The 14,412-nt window shown below is 39.8% G+C and overlaps 2 protein-coding genes across 2 annotated transcripts in view; both read right to left on the bottom strand.

Moving 5' to 3' along the window:
- The window catches only part of LOC146405968 (uncharacterized), a 97,015-nt gene that overhangs the window by 21,633 nt on the left and 60,970 nt on the right, over window positions 1-14,412 (bottom strand). The window lies entirely within an intron of this gene.
- SF3B5 (splicing factor 3b subunit 5) lies at window positions 39-767 on the bottom strand. The gene is made up of 2 exons (XM_003121152.5): window positions 365-767; window positions 39-255 (listed from the first exon to the last, which is right to left on the bottom strand). Exon 1 carries the CDS (start codon window positions 643-645, stop codon window positions 385-387), a length of 261 nt encoding a protein of 86 aa, XP_003121200.1. The 5' UTR covers window positions 646-767; the 3' UTR covers window positions 39-255; window positions 365-384.

The raw sequence follows: 14,412 nt of genomic DNA, 5'->3' as shown, positions 1-14,412 counted from the left end.
TGGCCCCTCCACCAGAACACAAGTAGTCCACACCAAGAGACCGAAACATTTCTAAACTTTATAGAAAAAGCAACGAAGACAGTCAACTAGCCAAAAACGAGCCTCTTAATCCCATCTCACTCCAGCCATATCTCCTCTAACGTCTGCAGACTTTAGGATCTCTCCACTGTTCAGTTTCTCAGGGGTTATGACGGGTCTCCCAACACTTTGTTCCACAGGAAGGCAGGTCGGACGGAACGCCCCGGGTAAGGACCTCTGTACAAAGAAAGCACGAAAAGCAGAGCTATGAAGAATCCGTCCACTTGGGAGAGGAACCCGCGGGAATGACGACAAACCGGAGGAACGCAGAGAGGTGCTCACGTACAGCGGTGAGACGGTGAGGTCTCAGTTCTCCTCCGGTTTGTCGGCGGGCGGGCCGCAAGGCTGCAGCATCTTCTCCATCAAGTTGAAGCGGACTCGCGCTTTGCTCTCATTCTCGGCAATGGCGAAGTAGTTGAGAAGGTCGAAGTGGCCCATGTAGGAGCAATAGGAGTCGCGGTGCTGGTTCACCAGCCACTCCCATTTGGTGGTGTCGGCGTGGCCGGTGCCGATGTATTTGGACTGCAGATGCTCTAACTGGCTGTGGATGGTGTAGCGGTCTGTCATCTCGTTGCTTTTTCCTTTGCTCGCAGGTCAGAAGCCGCAGACGAGAAGAAGCCGCTCTAAGGTTTCAAGCCGGAGAGGAGCCACCCGCCGGAACCTCTGTACACGCGCGGCCGCAGGTGGATGGCGTCACAGCGACAAAGCAGCGCGACTCGCGGTCCCCGGCCTCCCAGGCGGAAGTGTATTCTGTCACGGAATTGGAGTTGCCTCGGCAACGCTACCAGTGGGCCTTCCCTATAGAGAGCCCCGCCTCCTTCGCAGAGCGTTGCATGCTGGTCCATCTAGCGGCCCTTTTCTAACAGGAGCTTTGCATGCTGGGACTTGTGGTTTCCGAGGGTTGGTTCGCAGAGACTTCTTGGGACCTCTGTGTGTGGGTTTGAGAGACTGAATGGACTTCGGTGTTTGGGAGGCAGGAAGCATCCTCGGGCGGATGGGGGGCCGAGAGGAAGTGGGAAACAAGTAGTACAAGGCTGTAAGCAACTGGGGAAAGGAGCTCTTTGTGCAATTCCGCTTTCGGAGCTACAGAGGGTACAGTAGCCGTTTCACAACCAGGGGTGGATCACCCTGAAGTCAGGAAACTCAAGGTCTGACCCCAGCCATGTCTCTTACAAGTTGTGTGGAAACTTCTTTCATCGCTTGCGGGGCCGCCGTTTCCCGCCTAGTGACCTAAGTACAGCACCAGTTCCGACACATTCAGGCCCCCACAACAGGCTCCTCCTTTTGAGCTTCTAATTTTGACATCCTCCCAACAAGTTTCACCCCACCTACAGGCCCTCAGCCTCTACTTCTCAAACGTTCCCGTGCTGCTCTCTCCAGTTCTCTGTACGAGCTGTTCCATCTGCGTGGAATGCTTTTGTTCCCCTGGCAAACACTTCTCCCTTTTAAGTCAGCTCGAAAGTATCTCCCTGAAATTGACTTTGGCTACTCCAGACAGATGTAAATTCTTTTCATCCTGTACATCTCTTTGTTATTATCACTTTATATCCAGTTTTTGGTTTAAGAACTTCCCCACACGAATACAAACTACTTGAGAAAAACTACTTTTTTGATGATGTCTTTTTTTTTTTTTGAGGGTGAGACATCTATCTACTTGATCTATTTGTAGCATGAAATCCACAAAGAAAACCCCAAAATGCGAAGTTCAATAAATTCAAATAGTAATATTTTTAAAAATATTAATGAAAAAGAGATGATGTCTTGTATCATATGCTTCTGTTATGCTAGCCACAGAGCCTCGCAGAGATTGTTTCTCAAAAAACATCTGATGAATGGATTAAAAAAACCTGTATGACGGCCAAATAAATTCTTTACTGGGAGAAAGATAACTTTAAAGTATCTTTATTCTGGTATAAAGTTACGGTTAGATAGGACTAGTAAGTTTAGAGCTCTATAGTTAACTATAGTTAATACTGTATCAATACTAAAAATTGTGAGGAGGTGAATATGTTAATTAGTTTGTGGTACCATTTTATTGTGTATATGTATATCAAATCATGTTGCACCTCTTAAATATATATAATTTTTATTAAAAAATTTTAGTGGTAAAACAGTTCCCTCTGGGATCAAATGCCTGTACCAAAAATTGGAAAAAAAAAAAAAAACTTCCCCCTTAAGTGTGAACTTGGTTATAACAAATATTTCATTTCTGAAACATAGAGGTTATTATAAGGCATACCTGTGGATTTACCATCCAGATATATCATACCTTGCCATTTTGCCATTTTCATTTCCAAGTTTGTTATTTTATTTTGGTTTTCATTTTTGAAAGAAATAAAGCTATACAAATAAACTCGAAGAATTCTCTGTATCCGGCTCCCTAATTCATTCATTTCAGGATCCTCTCTTGAATTTAGAAACATTCTGAGTCTGGTTTTTTGACTGCTGAAAATTAGTATATCCATAAACAATAGACGTTTTTACTATGTAGGTTTTAAAGCCTCATTGACACTCTTTATGCATTGTTATAAAAGTTTTTTCCCTTGTCAATATCCATGTTGATTATGTAGCTTTAGCTCATTTTTACTATTGTGTATTTAGTATGCTACTAAATTAATATACCAAAATATGTCAGTGTAATAACAGACATTTAACTTCACATTTTTGTCATAAGAGACAAGACTGCAGTGAATACTCTTGTACATACATTCTTCACATAAAGGAATTTCTTTAGGGCATGTATATAGGAATAAAGTAGTTGAGAAAGGGATGAGCATCTGCAAGCTTTGCTCGATATTGCCAAATTATTCTCCAAAGCAGCTGCACCAGCAGAATGTGAATTTCTTTTGATCTACATCCTTCTCAAAACCTGGTGTCCTCAGACATTAAAAAAAAAATTTCAAATTCGGTGGGTGACTGAAATTTCATTGTCCCTTTAATTTGCATATCCTTGCTTACTAGGGAGACTGGGTATGTTTTTTATGTGTTTATTGGCCTATTATACTCCTGTTCATGTGACTTGCATATTCATATCCTTGCTCCATTTTTCTTATTGGGATGTTTGTTTTTTTCTTACTAATTTTTTAGGAAATCTTTAAATATTCAGGATTCTAGGCCTGCCAGTAACATGCAAGGAAAATATTTTGTTCCAGTCTGGGGCTCATCTTACTCTTTCTTTGTGGTATCATTTGTTATACCGAAGTAGTCAGATGTATCAGCCTTACTTTATGGTTTGTGCATTTGGCATTTGGCTTAAAAAATGAAATCAAGAAAACTCTTTTTTTTTAGGGCCACATCCATGGCATATGGAGTTTCCCAGGCTAGGGGTCAAATCGGAGCTGTAGCCACCGGCCTGCACCACAGCTGCAGCAACGCTAGATCCGAGCCAGGTCTATGACCTACACCACAGCGCCGGATCCTTAACCCACTGAGTGAGGCCAGGGATCGAACCCTCAACCTCATGGTTCCTAGTCAGATTGTTTCTGCTGAGCCACGATGGGAACTCCAAGAAAACTCTTTTGTACTCCGGGGCTGTAAAAAGTAATTTCCTTCATTTTCTCTTAAAAGTTTTAGAATTTTGGTTTTTCATATTTAAAAATTTAACCCACCTGGATGTTTTTGTTTTGTTTTGCTTTCCTTTAGGGATCTAATTTTAAAATATGCTCCTATATAGCTAACTAGTTCCCAGTGACTATCAATCACCCATTAAATAGTCATCCTTTCACTACTCATCTTTAATGCTCCAGTTATATATGCATAGGTCTGTTTCTGGGCATTCGTTTTTATTAGTCTCTTTTGTCTATATGCATACCAGTAACACAAATCTTAATTATTGTTCCTTTATAATAAGATTTGATATCTGACAGGGTGAAAGCCTGTACAATATCTTTCTTTCATAAGTATCATAACTATTCTTGAGCCTTTGCTCTTTCACATGAATTTAGAACTGTCAGTAAAATCTGCATGGAAATTGTGATTGAGTAGTCAAATAAAGGCATGAAAATTAATATTATTATTAAGCATGATTCTAAGCATATGAGAGAAAAACCTCAAATTCAAAGAAATTTAGAACTAGATGGAAAATACATTTATATGTATCAACTAAGAGCCAAGGGGTATTAGTTTGTCATGGCTGCCAAAACAAAGTACCGCAAACCGGGTGGCTTAAACAATAGAAATTAATTTCCTGATAGTTCTGGGGGCTCAAAGTCCAAGATTAAGGTGTTGAGAAGGTTGGCTTCATTCTAAGGATTCTCCTTGTCTTGAAGACAGGCATTTTCTCTCTTAGAGGCCACCCATATGACCTTGTTTTTTACAGAAAGGCCCTATCTCCAGATTACATTCTGAGTTACTGGGGGTTATTAGGACTTCATTGTCTGAATTTGCACCGGGTGGCGGGGGGCATAGTTCAGCACTGTTTTATACAGTGAGGTGGAATATATGAGACCTTGGTTGATTTTTTTTTTACATATTTGTAAATTTGATTAATTAGATTTGTGAAAATAATTTAAGTACATGAAAAGATTTTCCTTTTTTTTTTTGTTTTTTCAGGGCCACAGGTGTGGCATATGGAACTTCCCAGGCTAGGGATCGAATCTAGTTACAGCTGCCAGTGTATGCTACAGCCGCAGCAACATGGAATCCGAGTTATATCTGCAACCTACACCACAGCTCACAGCAATGCTGGATCCTTAACCCATTGAGCAAGGCCAGGGATGGAAGCTGCATCCTCATGGATACTAATCAGGTTTGTTTCCACTGAGCCACAATGGGGAACTCCCTCTCTTTTTCTTTTTATGGATGCACTTGCAACATATGGAAGTTCCCAGGCCACAAGTTGAACTGAGCTGCAGCTGAGGCCTACGCTACATCAACACCAGATATAAGCTGCACCTGTGACCTATGTTGCAGTCTGCAGCAACGTGAAATCCTCAACCCGCTGAGCAAGGCCAGGGATTGAACCCACATTATCACAGAGACAACTATGGGTCCTTAACCCACTGAGCCACAATAGGAACTCCAAGATTTTCTTTAAGTTCAGACAATTGCGATGCTTATAAGGAAAACTAAAGTATTACATGAAAGGTATGGTATAAAATGTTTACAAACAAATATTTAGCATGAAACTAAATTTTATCCAAAAGTTTCTTAAGAGTAATTGTGAAAAGTTGCTAGACTAACAAATAGTTTAGGATTTTTTTTTTTCTCTCTTTTTGTCTTTTTAGGACTGCACCCACGGCATATGGAGGTTCCCACGCTAGGGGTCTGTTCGGAGCTACAGCTGCCAGCCGACGCTAGAGCTACAGCAATGTCAGACCCAAGTCGCGTCTTCAACCTACACCACAGCTCACAGCAATGCCAGATCCTTAACCCACTAAGTGAGGCCAGGGATCAAACCACAACCTCATGGTTCCTAGTCCGATTCATTAACCACTGAGCCATGACGGGACCTCCTAGGATTTTTTTTTTTTTTGGCTGAATTTAATAGGTTAAGGAAAGAGGTGGTTTTTTGATTTATAACTTTAATAAACTGAACATTAACTTTTAAAATCTAAATAAATCTCTGATTAGTATTTTGTACATTTCTCCAAATGACCCTCAAAGTCACCAAAACCCTTCCATTTAATAAGATCAGCTTACAGATAACACACACAAAAAAAACCCTGCTTCAGTTTCAGTATTAGTTACATTGGATTTAAAGATTTACTTGGGAGAATTGTCATCTTAACTATATTGCGTTTTCTCATCTATGACATGGTAAATATTTCCATTTATTTAAGCCTACTTTTTTGACTTTAAATAATAAAGCTTGCATAATTTTCTCCACATGACTCTTTCACGGCTTCTATTAGATTTATTCCTGGGTATCTGTTATATATATTTGAAGATGTTCCTTATGGATCTTAAATTGTCACCACTTTTTTGGGGGCTGGGAGGTGGGCATGGGGGGTGGGCCATAGCATGCAGCGGCTTGATTGTGTTCAATCTAAGGATTGAACCCATGCTGCAGCTGCAAAAGTGCCAAGTCCTAACCACTAGACCACCAGGGAAGTCCCAAGAATATCACATTTCTCTTACAATTCTTGCCAATAAAGACTTTTGGTCTGGAACCAATGGCCTTGTTGGCAAGACATACCAGGAGAACTATTACAATTTCCTATCCCAAGATATTGCCTCAAGTCAAACTTGCCTGTTAGGATTGCTTCAATGTAACTATCAAATGACTTCTGATAATTTGGCATTTGTGTAAGGAAAATAAGCAAGACAAGATTCCACTGGAAAAGACATAGAGTCAAAAATGTATAAGGAAAAGAAAGAAAATACATGTTTTTACTCAGAAAATTATATTTGGCTGGGAAATGCAAGGAAACATTTTCTCTTTTCATCTTTTCTTTGCCTATCTTTAAGGCTACTGGCTTTAAATTTTTTAAAAAGCCATTGAATATTTTGAATGATCAAGGCATCATTCAAAACCAAGAAAATGTACAAAGGAATGCAGTTCCCAGCATCTGCCCATTGCTCATGCCCACCCTCAATAAGCAACCATTGCTATGTGTATCTTGCTTATCTTTCCAGAGATTTTTAAAAATGAAAACACACATATCATATAATTACTTAAGTGCATACAGATATATATGATATTTCCTCTTTTAAAATTTAGATGGTAGCAAAATGCTCACCATAGTTCTCTACTTTGACTTTGTTTGCTTTTATTTTTTAACATATCATGAAGATCATTTCACATGAATCTCATAAGATGCTTCTTCATTCTTTTTATTGTTTTTTGTCTTGTTTTATAGCTGCATAATATTCCATTGTATGGACATATGATACTCTAAATAACCATCCTCTTACGGATTGTCAACTATCTCATGTATTTATAAATTATAAATTTTATTACTATTGCAGAAAAATACAAAGTTACAAAGTTCAAATTGAAGTAAAATCACATTTCCTTTGGTGAAAAATTATTTTAAATACCCTTTTTTTGTAAGCAAGTTTTAAAATATTAAGAGTTTTCTGTATATACAGGTATTGATATCATGTTTCACACTAGGGGTCGCCAAAACAGTGTTTAAAGCTAACAAAAAGACCAGTGGTTGAGAACATTTTATAATTAGGAACCCCGAGTTTCTCGACCATGGTAAGCAGGAAAGGTACCTTGTGACAAAACTTTGGTTTACCATATTTTCAAAGGCAACTAAGACTTTGATAATTTAGGAGAAAAACAAACAATCTTCCCTTATCATCATACAAATTTTACTTTGGGGTTTTATGTTTAGTTGGATTAAGTGATGATATAGAATTTAGGTGCTATGGAATTTAGGTAATTTTTTTAAAAGAAGCTTGCCAAAGATGATCTTGTTTTGCTGTGGTTAAAAATATCTTTAGCTTCAGCTTTTCTTTTCCCAGCTACTACAGGTTTCATATACTCGAGCACACCTTTAGAACTCCTAATTTTTGAAGGGTTTTACCTTGAATTGGGCACACACCTCAAAAGGATAAAGTGTTCCATACTTTTTAAAATACTCTTTCCTAGGGTAGATACAATTGCCATGGGCATGCATTCAATAACTTTTCACTTGAAATTTTACAGGCTGGTCCCCTTCTGTTTAGTGATAACATTCAATCACAAGCTGGTGTAATTTTTGAAAAAAATTTCTCATGGGAGAAATTCCACAAAGGAACTTTGAAATGTTAGGTATATGTTCCATTTGTTGCAGTAATATAAAATCTTGCAGTACTAAGATTAATGATTACCACATCATAGGTACTGAATAATATTCATTGAATAAATGAATGAATGCATGTTCATGACAGCATTTTGAGTGACCACAAAAGATTGGAAACAATTTTGGTGCCAACAAATAAAGGAATAATTACATAAATTATGCTGAAAACTGGGTACATATGGCATTATTTCATTGATATAAGTTCCTTTGAATTATGTAACTTTTCTCTCTATTGTGTTAATATAATGGCTTACCCATAGTCGGAACTCAATAAATACTTGTTGAATTAGAATACTGTTCTCACACTGGATTAGGCATGGAGGTGCCAAAATCTCAAAGCAACCCCTAGGAGCTAGGACCCCAAAGTCATGATTATCCTTCACTCTGAGCCTAAGAGATGTGGATTTAGGGGGAAGAGTTTTTTCTGTGGAGTTAATGTCAGAGGAAAAAAAAAAATCCATGACAAGAATTTACAAAGTTATGAATATACTAAATTTTAACTGTTTTACAGCTGCTTTAGTTATCCAAAAGGATCGCAAGGAATAGTTTTTCACAGCTGAGCCAGTTTAGCCGAGTCCTTGAAAGTCAGTAAGCACAAATTAGAATATGGAATCTAAGAACAAGAAGTGAAATGGATGGGACTGACCTTTCATGCACCATTTCAGGTGTCCAATTAAACATGGGATTCATTACTGTTTGCCTAGAGTAAAAGTCACAGGTGAACCTGGAAGAAAAGAGCTGAGTTTATACCTTTCCTCTGATTTGAATGTGAGAATGTGTAAGGTTTGTCTAGTTCCTTGCGAAGGTTTAATGCCTGGCAGCTTTAAATCAATACAGGGAAGTTGTTTCCTCTTGAATTTTTAGAACAAGTGTGTGTATAGAAGAGAAGGGATGATATTCTCATTCAAGTACGGTTTCTTTCACTTTTTTACAAGTTGCACTTTTATAAAATAGAATCGTTTTAAAATCTGCATGTGTATTTTTATGATTTTATTCATTTGTATTATATCCCCTTCATATGTTGCCTGTGAGTGTTTTCTAACTTAGCATTTCCCAAAGGATCTGTATTAATATGCTGTCTACAGTGGCCCAAAAAGAAAATGACACAGAAGCAAGCCTAATATTTTTAATGCTGTTAATTTATTTATGGTAGCCTAAGGCCAGAAAGGAATCTGGGGGATGGAGCAGACTGGCACACAGTCATGGCAAAGTACCAATGGTGCCCTTTCCCCACCTGTTCCTGGCACATTTTCTTCAGCTTATGTAAACCGCTCCGCAAATGCAGTTTCAAGTCTCCCCACTTCCAACTAGGTATCTGCCTCCAAGTCTCTCTTACAAAGGAATTCTAACATTACAGCTATGGAGGACTGCTCTAATAATAAGCTTTAGTGAGTTAACTGCTCCAGTTGTTTGAGGAACCATATATAAATATTACCAGTCACAGTCACATCTATGGAGCCCTTGAGATAGCAAAATGATGTTGGTATAGTCTTTTGTCTCTACTTTTATATCCCTTGATTTGTTAGGGTAATCTTTGTATTTGGCAGAATAGCTTTACTTTAAAAAGTCAGAGTTCCCATTGTGGCTCAGTGGGTTAAGAACCTGACAACCTGACGTAGTGTCCGTGAAGATACACGTTTGATCCCTGGCCTCCCTCAGTGGGTTAAGGATCCGGAGTTACTGCAAGCTATGGCGTAGGTTGCAGATGTGGCTCAGATCCAGTGTTTCTGTGGCTATGGCAGCTGCAGCTCCGATCAACCCCTAGCCTAGGAAGTTCCATATGCTGTTGGTGGGGACCTAAAAAGAAAAGAAAAAAAAGTCATAAAAGCACCTAAAGTTTTGTGCTACTTTTAATGCAGTTCTGAATCCTTGATTAAATCAAGAGTGGCCTTGCCCTGGGCCCCCCTCAGTTTAGATAGTCCTGCTATGGCTCACTGTCCCATGAGCTGCAAAGTCCATGGTCAAGGGGACATACCCATCTCTGCTGATACTCCCTTAACCCCTGAATCAAAAACACACAGATCAAGCTTTGAAACACAAATTCTGAGAACTACAGGGCTTGTGCAGACTTCTTCCCTAGTCTGTCCTCCAGAAGGCTGACCTTGCTGCTGGCGTGCACACCCCTGGACCTGCAGAGTGTCCAATGAATGGCTATTGGCTTGGTATTTACTTTATGAATTCAATGAAGCAGGCTGAGAAATTCCACTTGAAGGGTTTGGGCTGGGAGGCCACTCTTAATTTAAGAGATTATTTTTAGGACTCAGGTGTCAGAGGAGTTGAGAAAAGATAACCCTGAACCTAGGCTTACCCTAGGTCTTCTTCCCAGTCTCAAACTTCTTACTGGTCAGTAATCTTCCAGTTATAAATTGCAGAAATAAGAACAGTGACTTGCTCTATATGGTAACCTCAGTGCTCCTGAAGTGGAACCTCTCTGATCATTTTCAATGTTAAAGCTGCTGCTTCACTTATAGGTGAGTGACTGACTTTTTAAGCAGAGTTGGATTTATCATTAAATACAGAGATGATACGTTAAATCAACCATTAGTATTAATATTTGGTTAGGTTTAGTAATAATCTCTATGTATGTTATTGAAAGTATTTGTAATACTTAAGAGAATTTGGCATGTTAGGCTATCTGACAGATAAATGTGATTCTATTTATTTCAAACAGATTTACAAGAGTCTTTGAAACTCTTTGGAAGGTTTTTCTTACAGAGAGCATACGCTTGCTTGGTTAAGCATTTGAAACGTTTAAAAGTAATGTGAACATATTAAATCCATTAACGTTGCTTAAAATATTTAAGGGAGTTTGCTGGACATAAAATCAGTATGAAAAAGTGACAGTATTTTTATATTCCAGCAGCCAAAAAAGAAAGAAAAAGAAATGGCCCCCACATAAAAGGATACTTGCTAAATGACAGAGGTGTATTGCAGGGAAGTGAGAGAAGAGTGGAGCTGGGAAAAAAAAGAAAAGAAATTGGACTCCTAATTCATATTATACACAAAAGTCAACCCAGGTGGATATGAGATCTAACATGAGACAAATTATAAAGTTATTCAATGATTAATATAGGAGAATAGCTTCATGACCTTAGGATAGAGAAGAGAAGGGTTTCGTAAATGAGACACAAAATGCACTAAACCTAGAATAAAGATTATGAGGGCAGAGGGAGGCTCTAAGCTGGAGGCAACAAGTTCAAGGGCTGGAGAGAGTGGCCAGCCAGCTTCAGGTCATCAAGCAGTCTTTTTTTAAGTCCAGAAAAAGCTGTTCCTGCAAATAGGCCCAATAGGGTGGCATCTAATTTTTTTTTTTTTTTTTTGGATCAAGGGATGAACCTCAGAACACATCTAAAAGGGCAGTCCCCCAGGTGGAGAGGAAGTGGTGCCTCTGACAGATGGATGGCATCCTGGTCCACCTGGTGGGAAGACCAGGGACATTTTTGGGTCCCCAATCACTGCCACTTCACTCTGGCACATCTAAACAAACCCAAGGATCATGTTTTCTTATGTGAAGGAGGAGACCCAAATTTAGACCTTAAATTACAATGAGTATCTTTTCCCTAAAAAGAGCTGAACCAAAAAGGAGGCAGGAGGGAGGTGGGCCAAGGAGCCCGAGCCCACGCCCCAGACTCACAGCCAGGAGCCTCACAGAATCCTCATCCTGCCAGGAGGCAAATCCAGCAACTCTTCCACTAAGAGAAGCTACTTGCTTCCCTGTAGCCAAACAAGAAACCCGAGAGACAGGCTCTCAAATATTAATGTGTCTTTTAGCCCAAAGATGGGGTGGGGGATGGGGTCGTGTACCTGCAAGCCTCCCCAAGAGCAACAGACAGGGCCTCGCCTTCCAGGCTACCCAGTGTGATTTCCTAGAGCATGCTCATTTGTAACTCCCCACCTGAGGGGAGCTGTAAGATGGGCAGGGTCGGGGGTGCAGGGTGCAAGGCCACAGTGAGGCTCCATGAAGTAGGATCACATCCTTGTTGCATCACTGATCTGCCAGCTGATTGGATGTCTAGAAATGACTAAAACAGCAGAGTTGAGAGCCATAGAAAGAAAACCAAGAACAACCTGTCCATGGCTGTGGGATAGAGAAGGAAGGCACAGCAGGAACACTAAAGGTTGTGGGCTGTCTCTGGATACCCCCTTTAGAGCCTCATGCCATTTACCCTTTAGGGATTCTGTTTTCATTCTTGTGACCACCACCGCTAAACCAAAACGTACCCTTTTTAAAATTTCATCCCCAGCTATTGTTCTGTGGTCTTTTCTTGAAACATCTTAATTGCTTTTCCTCAGTAGTCGTCAACAAAGACTGCTGCTCTTGGTCTTATGCTTTATGGAAAGATGTGGTACCCTGATCTTCTGAGGTGTCCCATTTCTGCCATGGAAAACCCTGACCAGATCTTACATAGAGATTCTTGCCTTTTGTTCGCAAGGGATGGGTTTGGGTCTCTACAGGTGGTTTTGCCTGTGAATTGTTCTTTGGTTCTCTCCCAGCCTTAAGTCTCAGCCTTTACTCTTAACTAATGATGTGGACAGTTTCCTTCACAAACTATAGTTCTTCCTCTCTCTGGGCCCACTGACTTCAGTAAAACTTTAAATTTATACAGAAATACTCAGGTAATGAGGTTATTTAAAAACTTCTTGGGGCTTTATTCCTGTTAATGGTGGGAAGAAGAGATTCCCAAGAACCTGGGGCTCTGCAGTTTGAATTCCTTATTAATATCTAAAAATCAGTATAAAAAGACCAGCCTCACATAAAGGACTACTGACTCTGATCTGTTTCAGATACCTTTCCAGAAAAAAGTCATTTTGTAGGTACATCAACGAGGAAGAAAAGTTCGCTAGGCCATTTTATAAAGTTTTGCAGAACCTCTGACCATATTGACAAACAATTTCCAGAAGAGACTTGAAGATCTCAGACCAGAAGTTTAAGTTCGATAGTGACATTTCAACTGGTTGGTTCCATGATATTTGGCCAAAGGTAATGGATTGGCAAGAGTCATGTTTCTTTAATCTGTCAGGTGAAAAGTTTCTCCTAGTCGGTGCCTACAGAGCTACAGTTTTTCTCTGTTGGATCAGCTATTAAGAGAGGAGAATGTTTGGGTGGCAGAGCTATTCATATGTGTGTGCCTACAAAGTTAAGGCCAAGTGCTAGAAAGAGCTTCATCATTATTAAAATTTAGAAAAGCAATAACCATGTTTAGTCACACTCCCATCAGTTTAGCTGCTTACGTGGCTGCAAGAGCCACCTGCCGAGTTCCACTTCTTATACTTGGTACACTGAGGGGATCTGCACATGGCTTTGTCAACCAAAGACAATTTTTTTTCCTCTTTCAATTGCCCAGCTGATGTTGGAGCCAAGAAACACTCATTCCATGTGACTCTAACAAGTACTTCCTGTCTCCATCCTTTAAATGGCTTGTGGTTCAAAAGTCATTATAAGAAATTTGTTTTAAATTCACAGTATTCCCCCCCCCCATTAAAAAATGTCATAAGGGGTAGTTAGCTTTTTAGGCCAAACATACTAATTTTAATTTACAGTGAAATGTTCTAGTTGTAGAAATGAGCTACCATTTATAACTATGGTTTTGTTTTTGTCTTTAATGTAGAATCAAATGATTTGTGAATTCCAAATGGGATTGCCAAGAAGAAAACTGACATTGTGGTGTTCACCTATATGGTTCACCCCCCTCCCACCACTCACTGCTGTTGGCCAAATGAGATGAAAAGCTCTCTAGTTCTACCTAATCACAGGGACTTCTGGAGTGGAAATGGGGGGCACCAGAGATAGGAATACAGGCCTGGGGGAAAGACGAAAAGGTGAACTATAGCAAGAGCCTTGGGGCAGCAATGAATGAACATTCTGCCTTACTTTCTCCACATTTTCCCTCTCTTATGTTTCCTCCATGAGGCTGTAAGTGTGGGCTTACAGTTCCTGTGTAGTCTGGTCACTAGGAGTAGCAGAAGTGGGTTTCTATACATGTGAGCCTGATGGGGGTAGTCTTCTATGTGGAAGAAGTTCTATGCACTGGGGACTGCCTATATTTGAAAGACTCAAAAATTCTTGGCATTCTTTTCTCAATTTCTAAATTGCATTGAGAAATTAGTCTCTATAAAGCCTTAACACTTTCTAAAAGTTCATTTGGTGCCAAAATTTTTTCTATAGTTGTATCAAAAACAAAACACCAAACCTGTACTAACATTGGAATGTAAATTTTGATAGGAACATGTTGTATTTCTAAAAGACAGGATTGAGTGTAGAAGATGAATTAAACTTAGCAATCACGGGATTAAGATGGCAGAGTAGGATCTCAGCTCAACTTTCACAAAAACACCAAAATTACAACCAATTGCTGAACAACCATCAACAAAATATATAGAAAACTACCAAAAAAGGTACCCTACACCCAAAGACAGAAAAGAAGCCACATCGAGATGGTAGGAGGGGCATTTTCATGATATAAATAATCCCATACCCACCGGATGGGCAACCAACAGACTGGAAACATACTATATTGTAGAAGTTCTCCCACAAGAGTGTGAGTTCTGAACCCCATGTCAGGTTCCCATGCCTGGGGGTCTGGCATTGGGAGGAGCCCCC

The sequence above is a fragment of the Sus scrofa genome, chromosome 1 (assembly GCF_054392235.1).
Source record: "Sus scrofa isolate SSC_HxYL_T2T_F1_AM1 chromosome 1, Sscrofa_HxYL_maternal_Yorkshire_Landrace_v2.0, whole genome shotgun sequence".
NCBI classification, from domain to species: domain Eukaryota; kingdom Metazoa; phylum Chordata; class Mammalia; order Artiodactyla; family Suidae; genus Sus; species Sus scrofa.
The sequence above is the reverse complement of the archived record's forward strand: the minus strand, read 5'-3'. Positions and strand labels throughout refer to the sequence as shown.

Coding starts and splice junctions, on each gene's coding strand:
- SF3B5 (XM_003121152.5), bottom strand. CDS start 645: ATGACAGACCGCTACACCATCCACAGCCAGTTAGAGCATCTGCAGTCC.